At 44.3% G+C, this 24,395-nt stretch overlaps 1 protein-coding gene across 1 annotated transcript in view; it reads left to right on the top strand.

Annotated features, from left to right (window-relative positions):
- CACNA1E (calcium voltage-gated channel subunit alpha1 E) overlaps nt 1-24,395 on the top strand; it is a 378,426-nt gene that overhangs the window by 32,272 nt on the left and 321,759 nt on the right. Inside the window, exons 2-3 of the mRNA XM_054979594.1 lie at nt 21,555-21,660; nt 23,449-23,588. Coding sequence (XP_054835569.1) covers nt 21,555-21,660; nt 23,449-23,588 — 246 coding nt within the window. The remainder of the gene's footprint in view (nt 1-21,554; nt 21,661-23,448; nt 23,589-24,395) is intronic.

The raw sequence follows: 24,395 nt of genomic DNA, 5'->3' as shown, positions 1-24,395 counted from the left end.
GCCTGGCTCCAAGGCACAGACAGTGCTGGGCAACTGAGGGAAGGGTTGTGGGGGAAAGTATCCTAGGATATTTTTTTTTCAAATGCACCCTTGTGTACTTACTGGAAGTTCTTACCAGAAGTGGCAAAGGGTCGCTCTAGGATTTGCTAGAAACTCTATGATAGAACTTCCAGTAAGTACATTAGGTTGCATTTTTAAAAAACTTCTCCCACCACTCCAAGCCACAGAGGGAAACAGGACCTCATTACAGGGAATCCTCCCCCCCCCCACTTAGCACTCGCCTGCAATTAATTTAGTTAGTATTGTCTGCTTTTTAAAAAAGATAAATGCTTCTGTGCTTTGATTTTTAAAGAATGCTACCACCCTATCTGATCGGGAACACTGTGCAAAGGCGGGGCTCAAAATCCCAATAATGCTCTAATCTGACTCACTGCCAGGTCACCACTAACAAAAAGCCAAGGAAACAAGTTTTGAACTGATAAAGATGGTAAGCCGTAGCGCTGATATGGTACCTTTTTCTTTGCGTGTAACTATTGGGATTTAGAGAGATTGGTTTGAGCTGCAGAAGGGAAATGCAGCTTTAGGAATAAAGATCACACAAGGCTTTTGCTTCAGAAAAGAAATAGCAGTCCATTATTGTGAAGGAACTCCATACTAGATAGGAAAGCTAGGATGGAGAGAGATTGCAGAGAGCGCATTTTGTCCCCGTGGTGGTTAGACAAAGAAACAGGAAGAGAAGGAGGTTAGCTGGAAGGAAGGAAGGAACCCCTAAGAGCAGCAGCCTGGAGAAACAAAGAGATCGCAGCCGAGCAGACAAGAGGATAGATACAAGAAGTGACCTATGTAGCCTTACTAGTTCCAGTGCTTTCTCTGAAGTTTTGTTTTGCTCTGTGTCAAGGAACATTGCACAGTCCTCCATTTCCAACAGTAACTCAGAGTGTGAAGGTCTGTATGCCAAACCTTGCTTTGGTGCTTCCACTCTCATGCATTGGCTAGAGCTCTATAGGGCCTGAAGACCTGCTGGAATGACAACTGAACTCCAGAGTCCAGACTACAGAGATGTTCCCCTGGAGAAAACGGCTGCTTTGGGAGGTGCGCTTTTTGGCATTACGCTCCACTGAGGTCCATCCTTCCCCAAACCCCACCCTTCCCAAGCTCCATTTCCAAATCTCCAAGAATGTCCCAGCCTGGAGCTGGGTACCCTAAACTGCAGTAATGAAGGGAATTACTAGAGAGCAAGTCCCACAGAAGTCTGTAGGACCGACTTCTGAATAAACAGAGTTAGCATTGTGCTGCATGAGAATAATCCGTGCATCAGGAATTCCTCAATTCCAATCTGCCAGGTATTCTCAAAGTAGCCTTGGGCATGCCTCTCTCTTTCTCTCACTCAGCCCCAAAGCATGCTGAGCAAATTGCAGTGAGCACGCTTGATAAGCAAGCAAGCCGTGTTTGAACTCCCCTGATTATACACAAGGTGAGGTTTGCATCCGATTGCTTTGATATTTCCTAGCAAAATTTTGTAAAAAGCGCCATATTGTGCGTGTGTGGTTGTACAGTATCCATGTTTTCACAACAGCTGCTTTCTCCAGAGCGAAATCATCTCATACACCAGAAAAGAGGCAGTATGTTCCAGGGACATGGCTTCTTGGGTTAAATCGACCCATTTGTATAAAGCATGGACTTACTTTGTTGTTGGTCAGATGCATCCTTGAAATGACTGACATCAGATAGAATCTGTTGCCTCATTTTCGCACCTGTGCCGTCAGTGGCAGCTATTTGAGAAATGGTTGCAATAGCTGACTGCAAAACTGAATGTTGGAAAAAAGTTTTAGAACACCGTTTTTATACTTTATTACAGCAGCAAGAGTATTTTATGTACAAAAGTAGAAAACTACAACATTGCCTACAATGGAGGAATGGTTGACAAAAGTTTTGGAGTTTGCATTAATGGCAAAACTTACTGTATTAATTAGAGAAAGGACATTAGTTAACTTCTTGTCTGAATGGAAACTGCTAATAGACTTTTTGCATGAAATGGATAACAAGGATTTGACGATATCTGGATTTACGGATTAAGAAACAGGAACAACAGAAAAAATAGGGTTTTGTGACTAACTTAGAATAAGTGGGACTCTAGAAATGATATATATGCTTGTGGCGGAGAAAATCAGAACTCAACTTGTAGTGTAAGCTAGGTGTTTTTTTATGTTCTTTTTTCTTTTCCTCTTAATTTTATAGATATATGTATTGTTAGTGTGTTATGTTTAGAAATGTGTTCTTTCTTGTTCTCTATGTTTGTTGTTCATTGTCTTGTGGTGTGTAGTTTATAGTTTAAATAAAGAAAATTTTAGTCGGGAAAAAAAAAGAAATTGTTGCAATATCTGACTGCAAAATTGAATGTGTTCTTAGCCAGACACTGAGACATTTAACTAGTAAGTGTCAACTCAAAAACCCCCAGTTGGGTTTTTTTCTTCATTATTCTCTCTTAAAAATGGCAAGTGGTAGCAATGGCAGGCGGGTGGCACTGGTGGAAAAGTCCTAAAGAAAACAGCGTAATTAGGCAAACAGATGTATCCTAATTCATTTAGATGTATCTGAACAGTTTACCGAATGCTCAAATGCCTGCTTATGAGCAAGATGAGAGATGAACTAGCAGGTGTTTGAGCATGTCTATCAACCCCCCCTCCATTTGCAATATGGGGTAGTAAATAATACTGACCTTCATGTGTGTATGTTATGAGCCAGCAAGTCACTTTCGACTTATGGTGACCCTATGAATGAATGTCCTCCACAATGTCCTATTATTGACAGCCTTGCTCAGATCTTGCACAGTGAAGGCCGTGGCATCTTTTATTCAGTCAACCCATCTCATGTTGGGTCTCCCTCCTTTCCTACTGCCTTCAACTTTTCCTAGAATTATTGTCTTTTCCAGTGAGTCTTGTCTTCCCATGATGTGACCCAAGTACGATAGCCTCAGTTTAATCATTTTTGCTTCTCAGGAGAATTCAGGCTTGATTTGATCTAGAACCCACTTATTTGTCTTTTTGTCCATCCACGGTATCTGTCAGACCCTCCTCCAGCATCCCGTTTTAAAGGAAACAATTTTCTTCCTATCAGCTTTCTTCATAGTCCAGCTTTCACACTGTAATGGGGGATATCACAGCAGTCACACTATGAATTATCTTGATTTTAGTTCCAAGCAATACTTCCTTAAGGGTCTTACCTAGTTCCTTCACGGCTGCCTTTCCAAGTGTTAATCTCCTTCTGGTTTCTTGGTTGCAGTCTCCCTTTTGGTTAATGATTCAGCCAAGAAAGTATTTAACAATTTCAATTTTTTCTTTGGCAACCTTAAAATTGTGTAATTCCTCAGTAGTCATCACTCGAGATGGGCACGAACCGGAAAAAACCCGAACCATGTGGTTCACGGTTCATCAAATTTCATGAACCACGAACCACAAACTTTCACGAACCTGCCCCTGGTTCACGAGCTGGCTCGTTTGGTTCGCGAAAACACCACATCCGGGTCAACAGAAGGTCATCTCCGGGCCAGAAGAAGGTCTGCAGGAAGCCCATCCCCTGTTGCCTAGGAAACTAATTGATTGGCACCAGGCTGTCTGCAGTCACAAACCAAAAAACGAACCAAACGAACCAGCCTAAAGTTCGTGGCAATTCATCAGAAATGGGATCTGACGAACCACGGTTTGCGAACTATGAACCAGCCTGGTTCGTGCTTAATTTTGGTTCGTATTTCGGTTCATGCCCATCTCTAGTCATTACTTTTGTCTTCTTGATTTTCACCTGTAATCCTGCTTTGGCATGTTCTCCCTTAAACTTGATCAGTAGTTGTTTCAAGTCTTTACTATTTTCTGCCAGTAATGCGGTGTCAACTGCATATCTCAGATTGTTAATGTTTCTTCCACCAGTTTTTATTTCACATTCATCTAAAACTAATCCAGCTTTCCTTATGATATGTTCTGCATATAGGTTGAAAAGATAGGGAGATAATATACATCTTTGTCTGACACCTTTGCCAATCAGAAATATTCTGTTTCCCCATATTCCATCCAAACACTAGCCTCTTGTCTAGAGTACAGCTTGCGCATCAAAACAATCAGATGTTGCAGCAGATCCATTTCTTTTGAAACAGTCCATAGCTTTTCATGATCCACCCAGATCTGTCTTCCAGAATTGTTATAAAGAAGAGCTGAACTGAAGTACCAAAGTGCTTTGAACACTGTAAATTAGGGTTTGCTTCCAAAAGTACTTTGTCTTCCAAAAAGGACTGGCATCTTGTTGGATGAGGAAGGGAATGGAAACTTTGAGAGGATTGTGGCTATGGAGTTTAATTGCTTTATTTCCTCTTGGTTTTATAGCCTCTGGCATACAGCAACTGAACACCATAATCTTGCCAGAATATTCACCATGTACTGGCATGGGTCTTTACATCAGGAGCTCAAAATCTGTTTGCCTTCATGTAACACCTGGCCTGGCAAAGAGTTCTGAGGAATTCAAAAGCTTGTGTATGTGTTGTTGCATCTATTCTAATAAAAGAAATAACATGGATTATGTTTTTGGCTTTTGAACTGACACAGCTATAAATGACTTATCTGCTTGCTGTTTTGCCTTTAATATCAGCTTGACCTACAGGAATTAGCCAGGACTGCATTGTCGAATGGGTAGCGCCGGATCTATGGTTGCAACCAAAGACTGGCCACTCGCATGCATGCACAGCATGCACGCATGCTCCTGGCGCTGCGTGATGATGTCACAGTAGTGACATCATCATGCAGGGTGGCACATGCTGCCCCACGGCAAGCTGGCTTTCCCAGCGTGCGGCAGAGCTGGCGGTGGCAATGTGAGTGACTGGGAGGCCACCCGTGCCATTCGCCTGCCCCACAGGACAGGGGGCAGCTGGCTTGCCGCATGCCCCCTGTCCTGTGGGGTAGGTGAATGGTGCAGGTGGTCTCCCAGCCACCCGCACTGCCTTTCACCTGCCCCACAGGACAGGGGGCATGTGGCAAGGTGGCCACCCCCTGTCGTGCTGCCCACGTGCTTCTGGGGCTGGCAGCTGCGCCTGGCGCCCCCTCTTTGGCAGCACCAGGGGCAGACTACCCCCCTGCCCCCCCTTGATCCAGCCCTGCAAATGGGGAGAAAACTGGGAATTTAACAGCAGAAAAGAAATGGGATGGCTTGATCAGAGTCCTGGGTTCTAGAGGAGTCTGGATGACTCATTTGTCTTTTTATAGTGTTATCAGTCAGTTTTGTCATTGACTAACATAATTCAACTTTTGTATAATTTGAAGTTTTGAATGTCACAGTTCTTTGAGAACCTGACTCCCCCCTCCCCTTGCAGAAGTACATTTTGGCCTTTCCTTTCTTTTTCTGTCCCCACTTATTCTCCTGTGGTGGCAAGCAGGACTCCACATGTGCTGCACAGCAAGGGAGTATGTACACACATATCCCAAAAAATCTCAGGAGGGAGGATCAGCAATTGCTCAGAGCCAAGCTACAAGTTATGAATGACACTTGAACGGCAAGTGAACAGACTCACGTGTATTCCTCCCTGTTCACTTGTGCTCCACTTGCGCTCCACTTGATCACGTAGCACAAGTGAACAGTGAGGAATACACGTGAGTCTGTTCACTTGCCATTCAAGTGTCATTCATCACTTGTAGCTTGGTCCTCAGCCTCCTGCAGTATAGAGAGATTTAACCCCAGTTCTCATTGAAGTGGAAAAATTATATTTCGGTTGCATTTCTGCATATTGTAGTGAGGGGTGTGTGTGTGTGTGTGTGTTACATGATTAAATGCTTCTCCATGAAAAGCATTTAATCATTGCTTTTGAGAAACAAACTTGTCACAGAGGACACCAAGATAGAACCCTTCTTTCTGTTATGGTAGCTCTCTGGGTACAAGCACATTTTTTCAAGGCATATAGATTTGCCAGCTTTGGGTTGAGAAATTCCTGGAGGTTTTTTTGGGGAGGGGGGGGAGTGGATCCTGGAGAGGGCAGGATCTGGGGAGGGGAGGGACCTCAGAGGGGTATAACATCATACAGTCCACCCTCCAAACCAGCCATTTTCTCCAGGGAGACTGATCACCAGCCACCACCCAGAGGTTGGCAACCCCAAAGGCAGATCTTGTGTGAGCCCTGAGCAACAGTGTGAAGGGATACAGCTCAGACACTGATTTACCATCTCCATGAGCAGCACACCCAAAAGGGATGTGTCTGGTGTCCAGATTGCAAAGTAGCAACTCTACCCGTCCAGGTGCTTGACGCTCCCTCCCCTTCCAATTCTGTTATCCCCAGGCAGTCTGCAAAAGCAGAAGTCAGCAGTATCAGCCTTGCTCCCGTGACTGGCCTCTTCTCTGTCACCAGGCCTGAAATTTACCAGGAAGGAAATGATGGTACATGGCAGGTGTTCACGCAGCCCTGGCCAGGAATCCATTGAGTTGCTAAGGAAACGAGTCAACTGTCCCGTGAAGGGAAACATATTAGGCAAACGGAGATAAATCAATACGAGAGGACCCTGTTTTTGTCATTTCCCTGAGGATCCGGTGCACAGAGCTAGAACAGGGTGCAGACCCTTATTACAGGGCTACAAGAGAGATTTTTAAGTTGATGAGCCTTGGGAAGGCAGAGAGGTCGCGGTGGAAACACTTAGGAAGGAAAATTCAAGTGATGGTGCCTAGAATCGGTATCTCTGAAGTGTACTGCTGTAAACAGAGTTGCCACCCATTGTACCAGTTGCCCTGCTCTTCTAGGTTGACAATAGGGTTCCCAACTTCCAGGTGGTGGCTGGAGATCACCCAGAATTACAACTGGTCTCCAGGTGACAGGGATCAGTTCCTCTGCAGAAAATGGCTGCCTTGGAAGGTGGACTGTATGGCACTATACCCTGCTGAGGTGTCTCCCCTCCCCAAACCCTGTCCCCCCCAGATTCTATCTCCCAAATCTCCAGGAAACCAGAGCTGGCAATCCTAGTTGACAACTTTGCACTCTGGGCCCCGGTCTATTAACACTTCCTGATGCAGTTAGGAAAAGAGCAGTCACAGATCTGCCGCTCCCTTCCCTCCTTCCTTTGTACTGGCTTGCCTTCACTTCTGGAAGGCCATCTCGGCATGATCTGCCTGCTGTCAGCAGCCAAAGAAAGGGGCCCAGTGTGGTGGGTGGAGCTGGCCTTGACTGTTGGTGCATGTTGTTAACTTGGTAAGGCCATGTGCTTCTGATGCTCACCTAGGGAGACCAGTCAGAGAACACCTTAACTGGAGCTGCAGTGGACTTCTCTCTGCCGCTGCACTGAGAGATTTCATGGTATACATCCAGCTTGTGCAGGAGTTGCTCAATAGACCCCCTCTGCCTTCCAAGAACTGTAAAACACAACCATGGGTTTGCTGACAACACATGAATGTTGCTATTTCCTTTTAAAATTATTATGCTATGTAGTCTCCTTTCATTCTTCTCCTGCTCTCCTGTCTACTTTGCAGCACATTTAGAGTCCTGTTCATGCTGAGGTGTGGGCCAGGGGCCAAGTGAACAGTCAGGAGCTGGGACTTGGGTAGGAGCAGCTGCTGTATTTCTTGCTTCATTTTAAAGAGTTACTTTCTGGGTTTCGGTCTGATAGCCACGCATGCAGAAATGTAGCTGGTGATTTTTTTTGTCTGTACCAGATCACAACAAGAGGTCACCATGGATACAAACGTAAGAGCAGTTGGGACAATGGTCCCCCGTGGATTACCAATCAATAAATACAAACAGTATCTATGGAATAAATATTTATAATTTATAAAGTGTAAGGTGAATGTTATACACTATATACTCAAAAATATCTTAACAATAATTATGTCTAAGGTTGGCAAGAAATATCCTAGCAATAATTACATCTGAAGTTGGCAATAAATATTCAATATTAAGTATAAGGGCACACCAGACTCAATAAATACGTAACAATATTGCAAATCTTGCTTCTACATATAATAATAGAACAATTACCATTTGAAATATATAAGCAATCACACACTCTTAAAGAGACAGTGAATCTCCGCTTGGACAGTTAGCTGTGGCATCATGGATCTTCTTACAGTCTTGCTTCTCTAGCTGTACATTGAGGCTCCTGGCAAAACTGTTAGCTTAATAATATAGTACATTGTATATTGGGTTTTTTTAAAATTGTAAATAATGCCAGTAGGCTGGAGGAACTGAGTAGGATTCTTTTTCAACACTTGTGTAGGTGGGCCAGAGTAAGAGCCTGGTGGCTCAGGTCGAAGGATGGGAAAAGCAGAGGAAGTGGACTATGGCTTTGTGGCAGAGCATCTGCTTAGCAAGAAGAAGGTTTGGGATTCAGTTCGTGGCATCTCCAGCTTTAAAAAAATGATTAGATGGCAGGTGATGTGAAAGACCTCAGATGGAGACCTTGGAGAGCTCCTGCCAATCAAAGTAGACAATACTGAGCTTGATAGAACCCCAAAGGTCTGTCATGGTAGAAAGCAGCTTCTTGTATTCTTAATGCGATGCTTTCGAGCCAAGCAAAAAACCAGCCTGTCTCTAAGTTTTGCCCTGATCTTTTATTCCTCCTGGAGACCCTGGGAAAGAGGCTAAAATCATGAAACATCCACAGATACCCCAGTAGACTGGCTATTACCAGTAAGGAGTAGCATAGGAGTTAAGACATATGTATAATTTATGTTGTTTTAAAATGGGGGGAAAATAGAGAATTAAATGAGAGGAGAAAACAATTTTTATGTTGAAGGCAGCATTCCCTTACTTTCTAGCTAGGCAAACATATTTCATACCCAAGGGATGTGTCTTGCAGCAACAGTACCAGTTAGTCTTGTTTCCCCTCTTTTAAGCCAGTGTTAATTGCTTACAGGTTTTCGGGAAAGGGAGGAGGGGAAGCCAAAATAGGACAATGGCTCCAATCCAAAAATTCTGTACTCTGGTCTCTGTTGGAAGTTTTACTGGCAGTGGACGGGGAAAGGGGGAAACAAGTATGCCATTAATAAGAAAGAGTCATTGGCTCTGATGAAATCACAGAGGAACCACAAACTCGGAGCTCTGCCTAGTGGCCTTGACCCTCTGTCACAAAACCACAAGGAGGAGGAGCTCATGCAGATGTTATCACAGCTGCTTTGCTACTGGAAATAACTGTGCATATGTTGCAGATGGGGCCACATGGATATTAGCAGCTCAGGTGATTGCAGTTGCTCTCTAGTGAATGGAAAACCGATCCCCTTTGAGTTTGCTTTTCCAGTAGGTTTGCTAGATCCAGATTTGGAAATTCCTGGAGAGCTGGAGGTGGAGCTTGGGGAGGGCAGTGCTTGGGATGGGGGGGACCTCAGTGCAGTATAATGTCATAGAGTTAATAATAAATAATAATAACATTCAATTTATATACCACCCTTCAGGACAACTTAACACCCACTCAGAGCTGTTTACAAAGTATGTTATTATCCCCACAACAATCACCCTGTGAGGTGGGTGGGGCTGTGAGAGCTCCAGAGAGCTGTGACTGACCCGAGATCACCCAGCTGGCGTCAAGCGGAGGAGTGGGGAATCAAACCCGGCTCTCCAGATTAGAGTCCTGGCACTCTTAACCACTACACCAAACTGGTTCACCCGCCAAAGCAGCTATTTTCTTCAGGGGGATGGATCTCTGTAGTCTGGAGATTATTTGTGAACATATCAATGAACACATCACTCAGATACTAGTCAGTTTGGTATGCTCTAGTTCCAAATAACAAGAAGATGCAAAATTTGGCATAGAATAAGGCTGGTTGGTGGTACTGATATTGAGCAAGACATATAACCCCCCCTCCCCACTATTTAAATCCACCCCTCCCTTTATGCTCATGGGGCAAGAAAGATCCACTGCAAATGGACCGGCCAACTAACATGGCAGACACTATCCTATGTAACAATGGCCTCCATTCTGGAAATAGTTACAGTCTTTCTGCAGATTGTGTGAATGTGTTTGTGTGGGGACTGCCTGGGACTGGGATCTTAGCAGAATCCAGACAGGTCCAGGGGCTCCTCTCACACTGTGGGCTGAGCAGCACGTGTGTATTAACTTGTGTGCAGCACCGGCCAGGTGAATAGTGCCGTGAATCACCCAACTGGATGTTTACATAGTCAAGCTGGAAATGGTGTGCTGCCACTTATGGGTTGTTGGCCTGATACACATCTGTACTGAAGAGAAGCCCTTGGGGAGGGGAAGGACAAGTGATGACATCCTCAGTACTGCCTGACCCTGGCAGGTGGTCAGAGAGAGAGAATAGACATCCCCTTCTATTTTACAGTGTAACAGAAATGGTAACTTGTAGACTTGCCCTGAGATCATTGCTTTTTCTAGAACAGGGTGGAAAGACTGCTGCACAAGATGTTTTAGATGCTCTTCATATTAAAGTTGTTTTAAGCTGTTCCTCAGCCTGGTCGACTTTATCTGTGGACCCAGAAACATTATAAGAGGAACGACCTTGTCCTCAACAAGATGGCAGGCAGAGAGGGAGAAAGCACCACCTGGCAAGGTCTCAACAGCCAACCACTTTCCAAAAAGGTCTCCTTTGTGAAGCATATGAAGTTCCTTCAAAGGTGCTTACCACAGAGACAGATATGGGTCAGAAATCATGCTTGAGCACTCTAGAACTTGGTATATGGTTTCCTGCTTCAATCCGAGGTGCAATAAAGTTGTTCTCTGGCCCATATCTGTCACTAGTTCTGAGGGAACGTCACATGCCATTGCCGAGATAGGCTGTTGTTTGTTGCTCAGGTGTGGTCTTAGGAGCCTAGGACTGAGGTAACATCCACTAAAGCTCCCCTCCCAACAAAGTGCAACATGATAGCAAGAAAAAAGTGAGTGTTATTGTGTGGACTGACCCTGTGTGAATGTACCTGCTGCATGGTGACAATAAAATGGCCATTGTGTGCTGCCGGTCATTCACAAACAACCAAGGTTGCCAGGTCTCCTTCTATGGCAGGTGACCTCCCTCTAGCCACCCTCTCTTCCTATTGCTGCTTGGAGTGGTGACTGGAGAAATTTTTTTAAAAATCACTGGCACTTCTGGAGGAAACCTGGAAGTAAAGTCACTCCACTCTAGGAATCACTGGACATTCTTTGATTTTACCATAGAGTTTCTGGCAATCACTAGCAACACGTGGTGTGACATCATGACTGGGTTTTCTCCAGAAACAGCATCATTCCATCACTGATAGTACCTCCTCCCATGCCCTTGCTCCTCCAGATACACATTGGTTGCCAGGCTGCGCCTGGCAAACCTACAAACTACCCTTATTGGTCATGTGCCAACTTCTATATTGTTTTTACTGAGGAGAAAAATGCCATTGACCTTCTCACAGGCAGGAAGAAAACATTCACCCTTGATGACTGAGTTGACCAACATCTCCTCTGATGCAGGAAATCTGGTCATTCTGTCTTGTGACAAGAGCTTGCTTACTCGGCCAAAGCAGGCCTTTTAAGTGGTAACCTGGCTTTGCTTCAATGAATGCCATGCTGAGCTGGTATAATTTATTCATTCCTAAGTGGACTCTCCTAACCCTGCATTCAGCTCCCTGGAGTTCCTTCTTTAATTAAGCTAAACAAACCCTCACCCTTGATTTGAACCTCAGGCCACATTGATACCACAAGCATATATCAATTTCCTAACAGCTGTCATATTCTCCCTCCCCAAAAAATCTAGAGATTGCAGTTCGATGAAGGAATGGCTCTCTGTTAGCACTCTCTGGCCCACCCCCTCACCCAGACTGCCAGTTCTAGGGTTTCCCGGGGAAAAGGAATAATTGTTAAACCAATTTAAAGTCAGAGTGCAACAAGGTTAAGTCACTGGTGGGGCAGGATTTAGTTCTCCTTGCCCACACATTCCATTGTTATTTAAACACAGGTGTGCGCGCACGCATGCATGCATACACCCCGATTCTCGAAAGCTTATGCTACAATAAAATTGGTTAGTCTTAAAGGTGCTACTGGACTCTTTGATTTTGGAAAAAGAAAAACTCTCGTATGACAATTCTTGCTTCCCTATTCCTGCTTCACAAGTAAGAATTTCAATTGTCTGTAAAACAGAGATTATTTTTCTACCTGCCTGCCTGGTGTAGTTCAGACTAGGATCGGAGAGACCTGAGTTTGAATCTCCACCCTGCTGTGATGCTTAGTGGGTGACCTTGGGGCAGTCACCCTTTCTCTCAGCCTAACTTTCCTTATAGGGTTGTTGTTATAAAGATAACATTGGGAGCAATGTTGGACACCAGTTTGGGTCCTCCCAGGAGAGAAAAGCAGGGTATAAATATCTAAATGTAGCAAGGAGTGTATTTTCCAGGAGCAGCACAATTTCTGAGGATTGGATTCCAGTTGGGTGGAAAACAAAGCAAACAAACAAACAAAAAATACAGCTGGAAGTATGTTTCCTTTAAACCCCAAGGGACTGAATAAAGAATACTAATAGGATGAATAACTAAAGAAAACTAATCAAAATATTAAAGTGCTAGCTGAAAACACCCTGAATAAAATTACTGTGAACATCCCTAATATATATGTTCAAAGGAACAATTGACTGCCAAACCACTGTGGGGGGAAGAGCGACAGCTGCCTTGGGTGGTAGATCTGGAGTGCTGCTAAACGGCCGCAAATACAGAGCATTTCAGTGCACAGTTGTACCCTTCTAAGCCCACTAATTTCGCTGGAGTTAGAAGAGCGTAACCTCTGCTTAGGCTGGCACTATAAATGCATTTGGTTTATTTAAAAGCTGAGAAGGCACTATTTGGATTTTGTACCTTGGGTGCTCAAATCTTTGGATGGCCTTAACACCACCCACAGGACCTGTAGAAGCTTGTTGAGACCCACCTTGTATCACTCATATTTCTTGGCCAATGCTCCTGAGTAGAGGTGGGCACGAACCAGGAAAATGGCGGTTTGTTGCAGTTCATGGTTTGTCACGTTTCACGAACCACCATGAATTTGCCCGGTTCGCGAACCGGTTCATTTGGTTCATTGGTTTGTCACTTCCGGGGCTGCAGAAGGTCTGCAGAAAGCCCGTCCCCCCTGTTGCCTAGGTAACAGATTGATTGACACCAGGCTGTCTGCAGTGACAAACCAAAAAACGAACTATACGAACCGCTGTAAAAATCATAGTGGTTCATCAGAAATGAGCTCCAACGAACCACCGATTCACGAACCAAAAACCAGCCCAGATCGTGACGAACTTTGGTTCATATTTCAGTTCATGTCCATCACTACTTTTGAAAGCCACCAAAAGCTCTAATAAGGTATACTTGCCTCCCTATCTCCAGGTTACAAGTGCCATCTGCACCGAACAACTTTTAGCATGGCATATCTTGTTCAGACAAAGGTAAATGCACATTTTGCAGTCTTCCTCCTTCCCTCTTCTTCCTTGGTTTGATACCAAGCAGGCAAATGCCCCCATTAAAAGATTAAGCTAGATTAGAAGCAGCCTGCATACTGAAAAATTAACAACCTGTGTAAAATGTTGATGTGATGGCAAGCAGGAGGAAAGTAAGGATTGCGCTTGGCCAGACACACTGCATTTATTGTGTACAGAGCTAATTTTCTTTTTGAAGTAAAGGACTAGCAATGCAATCGTAACCAAAGTGACACCCTCCTAAGCTCATTGATGGGCATGTTTAGGACTGTGGTTGCAATCGGTAAAAATGGTACCTGGGCTCTAAAAGGTACTTTGTGAGCTGTGTCCTAGAGGGACACATGCACGTAACTCTTACTCCCAAAACGACCACCCTCCAAATTCTAATTTTTAAACAATTGTTGCTCTATAGAAGGGATGCCTTCAGAATGCTGCCAGCTTCCAGCCTACTCTTTCATCTCCCAGCCATAATCTGAACCCACCCCCTACTTTATGCTACGCTGAGCAAAATCATCTGGAATTGCTGCCCATTGGTACGTGTGCTTGGGGTCATCTAGCCTATCCTTTAGCTAGAATTTTAAGATCCTGAACCTACGCATATTTATTGAAAAGGAAGTCCCACTGAGTTCCATAGGCCTTACTCCCAGGTTTGTGAGCATAGAATTGTAGCCCAAGACTAATTGGAATATGTTATTTATCCAAGATGGTCCCATAATTTCTATTAAAGATGAATCTATCCACAACAAGTCGACTATTAGCTGAGCTGCCACTCTTTCTCTTCATTTATGTAAAAGACTTGCAAACTTTAAAAAAACCCAAAAGGCTTCCGTACATTTATTTTAATATGTATTTATTCCTTGCTTTACAAAGAAGATTCTCCAATGTGTTTTAAAAGCTGCAAAAATGCTCTAGTTTTTATGGGTGTGTACAGAGGAGGGGGGGGAAAGCTAATTTGCTAACTTTGTTAATTAATAACGTTATTAATAAATGCCCTCTCGAGCAATCTTTGCTCCCTACAAACTGTCTCCCAAAATCTGTAGATCATTTTTTCTCTAGAACTCATTCTAGTCAGAAAACTGCATTTGTTTCTGGAAATGGCCTTAGGGAACCATGATTTGCCCTGTTAGGAAAATGTATGTGTACTTAAAGGCCACATATGTACCAATGGGCAACATGTAAATTTCCCCAATGGGGCACCTTGGGGCTGTTTCAAGTCAGGAAAATGACCCAGCAGGGAAGGCTTTAAGCTTTTCTTCGTACAAACCACGATTATGATCCAAACTGGCTCCCTACACACTTGAGAATCTAAGTTCCAACCAGGAATTCCCAGTGCACGTCTGCATGCCAGTGGATCATGTAGTTAGGTCCCCAGACTTGTTCAGCTTCAGCAAGCTGGCCGGATCTGGCTTGTGGGGTACAGTAATGTTTGGCAGATTTGCAAAGCCGAAGTGCACAGACCTCTGGATATATGTTCCCAATTATTGCTGACAAATCCTCATTACATGATCCTCAACCATGTATTCTGAAGTATGTAAGCGAAGTTGTGAACATGAAGTACAAGAAACTACATAGGATATGGCTGCAAAATCCATGTCAAGCGCATGTACAAGAGAATTCAGAAAAATCTGTGCATTGGATCCAATGGGTCCGTCCTGCTAGTAGAGGCATTTCCCTGTGATGCAAGAGCTTCTTTCGTGGTTCTTGGGTCAGGGGAAAGGGGGATTGTTGCACTAGCGGAAAGACCCACCTGTAGTAAATTATAACCGTGGGGTCCACTGTAGTGTTTTGTCTCAGGTTTTGTTAAAGTAAGTTTTAAAACACACACACACAAGTTGGGGAAAACAGTACTATGACATATCTTACACTGAGAAATCTGAATTGCTGACCTGCCGTATCTGAACAACTGACCTACTAGCATTCATTGCCGCCAAGGCGAGAGCCAAATCCAAACATGTCAGAATCAGCCAAAATTGGACACAGTGCCAAATCTGAACAAGTCACGATCGGTTGGATTTGTATTGGGACTATAATCTGGAAACTGTTTTGCTTAATCCTTTTCTGTGTTGCTGCTATGTGTTTATAAATATGAAAAATGAGAACTAAAATATGAACTGGTTCAGCATTAAGTGATGCGAGATTCTTGCGTTTTATGCTGGAGAGGGGGCAAGTACCGTGGGTTTACCTTGAAAGCAGGTCCTGAAAGGGGAGTAAGTTTAGAAGCCTGCCCCACTTGAAAAAGCATGAAAACTGTTACTGTAGGAAGCAAAGGGAGACCAGTCGAGTCAAAGGTATTTTATTCCTGCTGGAAAGAGGTGCTTTCCGGTCCAGAACCTCACGAACTCTTTCTGAGTTGGCAGAGCTGCTAGCAGACATGGTGTTGGAGACACCTAGACTTATTGTTCTGGGAGACTTCAACATCCATGCTGAGTGTTCAAAGTCAGGAATTTATAGCTTTCCTGGCAACCCTGGGCCTCTCTCAAATAGTGTCAGGCCCTACACATGAAAGAGGCCACACACTATGCTTAATATTTTGCACTGAACCTCTGAGGGAAAGTCTTATTTCAAGATTAGAGCTTCGGCCTGAACCATGGTCAGATTATCATCTTCTGAAGGCAAAAGTGAATATAGCCCCAACACCCCACAAAATAGGGGGTCCAGTTAAAATGATCCATCCACATAGGCTGATAGACCCTTCCAGATTCCAAAATGCCTGGGGGGGGGGGGTTAGAATTCCAGACACATGCTCCAGAGAAGCTGCTGTAGGTGTGTGGAACACAAAGCTCCTTGAAGCTATCGACACCATTGCTCCTTGTCAACCCCTCCGGCCCTTGGAACGGAAGACGGCACCACGGGGCTGGCTGACCTGAAGAGGGCTGGAAGATGTCTAGAAAGACATTGGCAAAAAACTCGCGTGGAAGCTGATAGAACTTGCCACAGAACGCACTGGAGGATCTATGAAACAGAAATGAAAGCAGCAAAGAATCGTTATTTCTCGGCAACCATTGCATCGGCTAGTTCACGACTGTCCCAATTGTTCAGGGTATCCAGACACCTTCTAACCCCTAAATCTGAACCTTTACAGTCCCAAGAACAGACAATTAGCTGTGAGGCCTTTGCTAAGTTTTTCGCTGATAAAATAGCACGAATACACTCTGATCTAGATGCTGGCTGCAATGCAAACGAGATAGAAGAAATGCTTAATACACCATCTAGCTTATATTTAGACTGCTTTGAACCAATTACAATGACAGACCTTAACAGGATCCTGGCAACTAGGAAAGCCACTACTTGTGTGCTCGATCCTTGCCCATCTTGGCTGTTAAAATCAGATAAGTGAACCACTGAGATCTATTGTAAATCAATCACTAACTCAGGGCACTTTCCCCCAGCCGCTCAAACAGGCAATTATTCATTCGCTAATTTAAAAACCATCCCTAGACAAAACTGATGTGGCCAATTATCGCCCAGTCTCTAATCTGCTCTTCCTGGGCAAAGTGATTGAGAGGGCAGTAGCTGACCAACTCCAGTCCTTCTTGGATAATTCTAGCACTCTGGACCCTTTCCAGTCAGGTTTCAGACCAAGGCATGGGACAGAGGCAGCACTCGTAGCATTAGTGGATGATCTCTGTCTGAATATAGACAAAGGCCATGTCTCCTTATTGCTCCTCCTGGATCTGTCTGCAGCCTTTGACACAGTAGACCATGCCATCCTGTCGAGGCACTGAGAAGCAGAAGTGGGCATCAAAGGATGTGCCCTGGACTGGTTTAAATAATTTCTCATAGAACGGACTCAAAGGGTTGCCGTCGGAGATCAGCTACCTCCAAAATGGGGACTATCTTGTGGGGTTCCACAGGGCACAATCCTATCTCCCATGTTATTCAACTTCTACATAAAACTTTTAGGAGAACTCATTCGCAGCTATGGAGTTGGGTGTCATCAATATGTGGATGACACCCAACTCTATATCTCACTATCTAGGTCCCCGCAGGATGCAGTAGAAATCTTAGATCACTGCCTGACAGCCATGGTGAAATGGCTGAAAAATCACAAATTGAAATTAAACCCAGACAAGAACAAAGTGATGCTTATTGGGAAGTCAGATATTCTGAAATACATTGCACTCTCCACTTTCGATAGAGTTTGTTTGACCCTCGCTGACTCGGTTAAGAGCCTGGGGTTATATTGGATCCAGTGCTACTACTAGAAAAACAAGTTAAGGCAGTTGCAAAAAATGCTTTCTACAATCTCACTCTAGCCTGGAAGATGGCTTCTTATCTTGACACAGCCAACCTGGTCATCTGGATCTATGTTATGGTAACATCAAAACTTGACATTGTAATACACTATATATTGGTCTTCCATCTAAGTTAACTAGGAGGCTCCAGTTGGTGCAAAATGCTGCAGCTCAACTGTTAGCAGGAGCGAGCAGGAGCATGAACATCACTCCCATCCTGTAATCACTCCATTGGGTACCTATCTGTTACCATGCTCAATTCAAGGTACTGGTTATTACATACAAAATTCTTCATGGCCTTGGCCCAGCATACCTACAAGATCACCTCACTCCTTATGTCCCTCCATGGCAACTTCGCTCATCCGAATAGGGTCTCTTGCAGGTGCCAGCCTGCACATGGGCAAAATCAACTGCAGCCCATACACAGGCCTTCTCTGTGGTGGCCCCTACCCTATGGAACAGCCTGCCTGAGGAGGTCAGGAGAGCTCCCACGCTCTTGGCTTTCCACAAACAATGCAAAACTGAATTATTCAAAAAGGCTTTTTTACTCAAATAGGAGGGCGGTATTGTAGGGAGGGGGTCTCGGATGTTTCGCTAATAGGAGGGAGGTATTGTAGGGAGGGGGACTTGGATGTTTCGCTGGTGAGTTGGGAACCATAGGCTCCACCATTATTTTGCTTTACATATTATCTGTTGCTTTGAATATGTACTCGTATATACTGCTTGTGCTTTATGTTGTCTAATGTCAATCCTAGAATTGATTATGTTCTGTTTCAGCAATCCTTCAACCCTGTATTGGATCCTTGCTAATGCTATGTCCTTGTAAACTTGTATTCATTTACCCTTTGACATTGTTTATGGAGATGTCCTTGACACTGCATGGAAATGCCTGCCCTTGTCCTTGCTACTGATTGTCCTGATCTCACACTATGTAATCCGCCTTGAGTCTCAGTGAGAAAGGCGGACTATAAATGACATACATACATACATACATACATTCATAATGACTGCCTGTCCCAAACGTTTATATTGTGAGACGACCCCTTCTGCCTCCTGTGGCTCAGGCTGGCTTCTTTGCAGGAATAAGGAATAATATCTCAGCCACATGACCCTCAGAATTTTTACAACGTATAGTCACAGTATTCTGATTACCAATAGCTGTTAAAGAGAAGTGGAAAGCCAAAGTGAATGTGTGTATCTTTTTGGTTTGATTTCTGCTTTGGCTTCTGAGTGCACCATATCCATTTTACCGGGAAGCTTGCCAGACAGGCTCAAGGGAAGTTACACATCTTGTTAAATACAGCCGCTGGGAACGAGGGGATTTATATTCCTTACTGCCTTAGATAAGGAGGAGTCCAACTTTTCTTGTACCTTAACCTTCACTGAAAGGATTTTTAACATGTACACAGGGCCTAAGAATTAGAAGATGGCAATAGATGGATTTCTTTTGCTACTTTTGATTTGAACCTCTAGGAGGAGGGAGTCTCCAAGGGCTGAGACTATTAGTTAAAAAGAAAAGGAGCTGGGGTGAGGGAAGTTTAGAGCAGAGAAGCAGTGTGTGTGTTTGGGGGAGAGTTAACTCTTTCCTGACGGGTCTGCAGCTCCTCCACTAGAGATTTTTCCCTTATAGGTTTCAAAATATGTCTCTGCTTTTGAAAACACCTTTTGAACATGAGGCTCCGGGGCAAGTGTTCAGGAGGAAAGGATAACCTCTTAGCTCCTCCACAGTCAAGACTGGTTTTCGGGAGGAAGTGGCTCCTCTTCAGCGCTTGCTTTTTTCCTGCTTGTTAACCTACCTTGCTGGAGGCAGGGACTCCATGATTTGAACCAGTCTCCTCATGGATGTAGCTTAGCAAGCAAGTTCCCTTGAAACTTGAGCACCGAGTCTCTACATGAGATGCCTCGGTGCGTGTTCATCAAGTGTAGGAAGACACAATGTTATCAGGGAAGCATAGTTTTAAAAGACAGAGGCGGCAGAGATCGAACCTCAGAGGGTTTGTTAATTTCATCTTCACCTTCACCAAGGCTCTGTCAGTTTCACCTCTCCAGTCTAAAACTGTGTGGGATCCTACCCAGAGGGGAGTGAGGAATGGAAATGGGCTGGAGCTGTCTTCCAGAACCGGGTTTGGACCTGGAGAAGTTATAATGGGCTGAAGTTTCCCTTCTGGCATTTCACAGCACCAGTGTATAGCAAACCCTTTGCCCTGTTGCTGGCTCTGTCTTTTTAAATTACCCTTCCCAGCTACCATTACATCTCCCTACACATGTTCTTCACATGTCAGATGTCTTGTATAGAGAGACTCAGTATCTCAGAGCCCTCTTTACAGGGTATTGCTAGGGAACTTCCATCCTCTATAAGTGCTATGCTTATATGTCAAGAAAGTACTACCAGCCCATAACGAAATAGTACTGGCCTTACCCTGGAGCATGTTGGATTGTTTGACTCTTAAGATAAAGACTAAATATGTGCAAGATTGGATGGGGGGAAGCAGGAAGAGATAAGTGAGCCCTTGAACAGACCGGGGAAAGGTTCGGAAAAGACCCACACCTGCCGATTTTGACATGAAGAATTTAATTGTTTGAGAGATTGGTTCATCCTTTCATTAATGACCTTGACAACTCAAACTGGCATTTTACAGTCAATCTCCTCCTACGCAGCCTGCCGGAAAGTGGAACTCTGCAGCAGGTAATATTAATAACAACAATAATAATCATATTTTGCAGCTTTCGAAAGCACTTTTCGCCCAGACAATTTCCCCCCTCCTGCCCACCCCAAAGCAACAATTGAGCTGCCAATAGCAGAAGGTGACAGATTGGTCTTTTCAGCCGGCCATGTTGGAAGGCTTAGTTTTGCATACAAAGGACCTCTCGAATAGCATCAGCATGGGAGGAACATGGCTCCAGACTGGTGCTGTTCTTCAGACAGCAGTGAGCCAGCTCTGACTCAGTGACTGTTTTCTCGGCTGCTCTTCTGCCCAGAGGCTGACAAGATTGAGATCCCGAAACTGCCATGGCAAAAGATTCTCTGAACAAATAGTGCCACATTTCTGCACATAGAAATGATTTACTCTAATTCAGAGTAAAAGAAAAATTGTCTTTTCAGGCACTGGGATTGCATGATCCCTCCTTTCTGCTGAGAACCTTCTATTTAGTTATCCCATTTAGCCTTCTGACACCCCTTTGAGGTAGGTTTGGCTTAGAGAGAGCAACTTCCTCAAGGCTATTCCGTGAACTTCATGGCTGAGGATTTGAGCCTGGGCTGTCCTGCCCTTACTTGCTACCTGTCACTGGCTTCCCAGCAGACTCGGAAACTACAGAGGTTGTCTTTTTAATAAGCCAGTTTGGTGTGGTTAAGCGCGGCAGGACTCTGGAGAACTGAATTTGATTCCCCACTCCTCCACTTGAAGCCAGCTCGGTGACCTTAGGTCAGTCACAGCTCTCTCAGAACTCTCTCAGCCCCACCCGCATCACAGGATGATTGTTGTGAGGGTAATAACACACTTTGTAAACTGCTTTGAGTGGGTATTAAGTTGTCCTGAAAGGGGAGGTATATAAAACAAATTGTTGTTTTGTTATTATCATCATCGTCGTTGTCATTGTCGTCGTCGTTGTTGTCATCATCATCATCATCATCATCATCATCATCAAGGAGCTCATACTAGTAGGGAGAAAACCGCCAATATGCTTGGCTCTTTTACTTGTCGCTCATAGCTTCCAATCCAAACTGCTTTACCAGAATGTTTCACTGTGCTGCCCACCAGAACCAAAGGCTTATCTTTCTGCCAAATGCAAGCGTGTGTCCGCGTGTGCAATCAGCAAATGTTCAGTGATGAAAAGGAATGTGCGCGTGCGAGAGAAGGAAGTCGGTGTACCTGCAGCTGTGTTCCACTCGTGTTGTTCTCTTGTGTATTCCTTAACTCTGTCCTGCACTCCCTTTGAATACATGATTCTACTGACCATCATCGCAAATTGCATCGTTCTGGCTCTGGAGCAGCATCTCCCGGAGGATGACAAGACGCCCATGTCTCGGAGATTAGTAAGTCGGCTGTGGTGGGTTGGTCGGTTTCTGGGTCCCCTGCCCCGCTTCCTTGCCTTCTCTTGGATATTGTTTCCATTTTACCATGATAAAATTTTGGACTCTGAGGTTGAATGTATTTCTGATAGATGCCGATGGGAACTCTGCTGCCCGACAGAGAACTCCAGTGAGACATACACCCCAGTTGAATAATCACCTTTCAGTCTTACAGAAAAGGAAAGGGCTGCCATTTCTCTAGTTGGAGATTTTCCAGCCCATTCTATCTGTTTCAGATAGGTAGGTCCATTCACCCACGCCAACGATTGCACAAAAGATCTGTTGCCATCACTTCTGCCATAGCTCAAGCCAGGGCAGATAGCTATTGTGTTCGCTGTAAGGGAGAGGAGAACACAATGAACTGCAGAAGTGTACCCATCCATTTCTGGCTCCGTTCACAACTACATTGCACAGGATTGGATGTTTATAAGGAAAGAACCAACAAACCTGGGATATTCATTCCCAAAAAAACTTTCTTGAAGAATGCCCTGCCTGGCCCTGCGGATAGAAAGCTCAGCTCATAGAGGGTAACCATATGCAGCTTAGGAAGAAAACCTGTGTATCAGTTCTTTGCATGTCATCCATTCACACTCCTCATTCTTGTTAAGAAGTCCACATGACAGTTTTGCTTGAACTGCAGATGGGCCGATTGTTATTGGGACAGCAGAATTTGGATTTATTTATTAATTAAACATAGATCCTGCTCCCCAATACAATTGGAGAGAAGTGCCTTCCATTTTACAAACCCTTCTGAATTAGACCTGGATCTCCTTGAAGCTTGGGCCCAGTGTGGGAAAAGCAAGCTGATTATCACCTTCTGCTGTCTCCTTGATGCCTATTCTCACTTCCCAAAACATGTCTTCTTTTTGACAGGATAAGGAATGGTGAGAGAGAGGGCTCCCAGCACGCTCTCAGGTTTTTTTGGTCCCTAAAGCACTAAGGTCTTGCTTGAGCAGAATTTTATATATGTGACCTATTAGTGCTGGTCAAGAAAAAGTTAGTTGTACTGCAGTCCTGTTAAAGTCAATATGATTGAAGTTAGGCACAACTAACTTAAGTCCTGTTGACTTCACCAGAACTTAGCAGGAGTAAATCTCTTTGGATCAATGTCTTAGAAGAATCCCAAGTCAACATAGTAGTTAATCTAAGGATGCAACCTTCCCTCTTGATAGTAGAATCCATTCAATTTAGTAGTACTTACTTCCTAGTAATTAACCTTGGATTAGGTTGCAAAAAATCCTATCAGGACCTGTTCAGCCAAGTGTGAAGCATTCCTCCCACTCAAGGAGCCTTCCTTCAATGGAAGAGACCAAGTGTCCAGTAGCACCTATAAGACTGACAACATTTGTGGTAGAGTACGAGCTTTCGTGAGTCACAGCTCACTTCTGCAGACTTATGAAAGCTCAAACCTACTACAAATTTTGTTAAGTCTAATAGGTGCTGCTGGACTCTTGTTCTTTTCTACTGCTACAGACAGACTAACATGGCTACCCATCTCGATCTGTCTTCAATGGACGAGGCCTCCTTGGGTCGACAAACCATGTGGCTAAGCACCTCTTCTAAGGGTCTCACCACATGAGACAAAATACACTTGAATTACAATTCAAGTGTATTTTGTAATTCGAGTGTAATTCAAAGCTTCACACTTGCCTGAGCAAGAGTGATAAGATGCGAGGCAAGGATTCTCCAGAGTTCATCCTGGGTATGTGCTGCTTTCCTTCTCTGATCTTTCCATGTGTTCCTTTCCCGTAGGAAAAGACGGAACCTTATTTCATTGGGATCTTTTGCTTTGAAGCTGGCATTAAAATAGTCGCGTTGGGATTTGTTTTCCACAAGGGCTCATACCTCCGAAATGGCTGGAATGTCATGGATTTCATTGTGGTCCTGAGTGGGTAAGTTCCTCTTCTACATTTTTGGAGGTGAGGGTGGGGTTACATGTAATTTCAAAGTGCGATGGGCAGAAGGGAATGGCTTGTAGCATTTCAAATTACCCACAGCCAAGAAAACAAAGAGGAGAGTGGCTGCCAGGTTAACCCTCTTCTTGAGCAATTCTCACTCATTCCAAGGAGGCTTACTCCAAAAAACTTCCCAGCGGATAGCCATGTACTCATATATTGGGCTACTCAGCATGGGAAATAGCAATACAAATCTCAATGATAGTTTTGTTTCAACTGTACCTTTTACAGAGGATTTGTTACTGTTAAAAAATGTCTGATGTTGTTTTAATGATTTGGGAGAGTGTTAGGGGAATGTAAGGGGTCAGTGGTGTGGGACAAGGCAACAGGCATGGCTAACACCCATCATTACCTCCCGGATCTGTAGAGCTACCTGCTGAGTCCATGGCAAATCTCTGAGATGGTGGCAGCACTGACGGGGCTTGGCTTGCTCTGAGCATGTCTGGCCATATGCAGCCCTCATTTCCTCACCACCCTTTTGTTTGCCAGTTTGCCAAATCTTCATGGCTACACATCAAATTTTTTCTAGCGCTTGGTCCAAAAAGGTTATCTACCCCGATCTAATTTTCTAATCAGCAGAGCAAAGAAATACTTTAGTCAATGTGTTAGAAGTTCCTGGTGGCCACCGCTGGGAACTATTATCTAAAGGGTCTATTTTGGGTTTGGGTTTGGCATTGTCACTGGTGTTGATTTAGAGGAATGGAGGCGGATTTGGAATTGTGCAGTACCCAAACTTATTTCTAC

This window comes from Eublepharis macularius, chromosome 5, assembly GCF_028583425.1.
Source record: "Eublepharis macularius isolate TG4126 chromosome 5, MPM_Emac_v1.0, whole genome shotgun sequence".
Classification (NCBI taxonomy): domain Eukaryota; kingdom Metazoa; phylum Chordata; class Lepidosauria; order Squamata; family Eublepharidae; genus Eublepharis; species Eublepharis macularius.
This window is presented reverse-complemented; position numbering and strand designations above follow the sequence as displayed.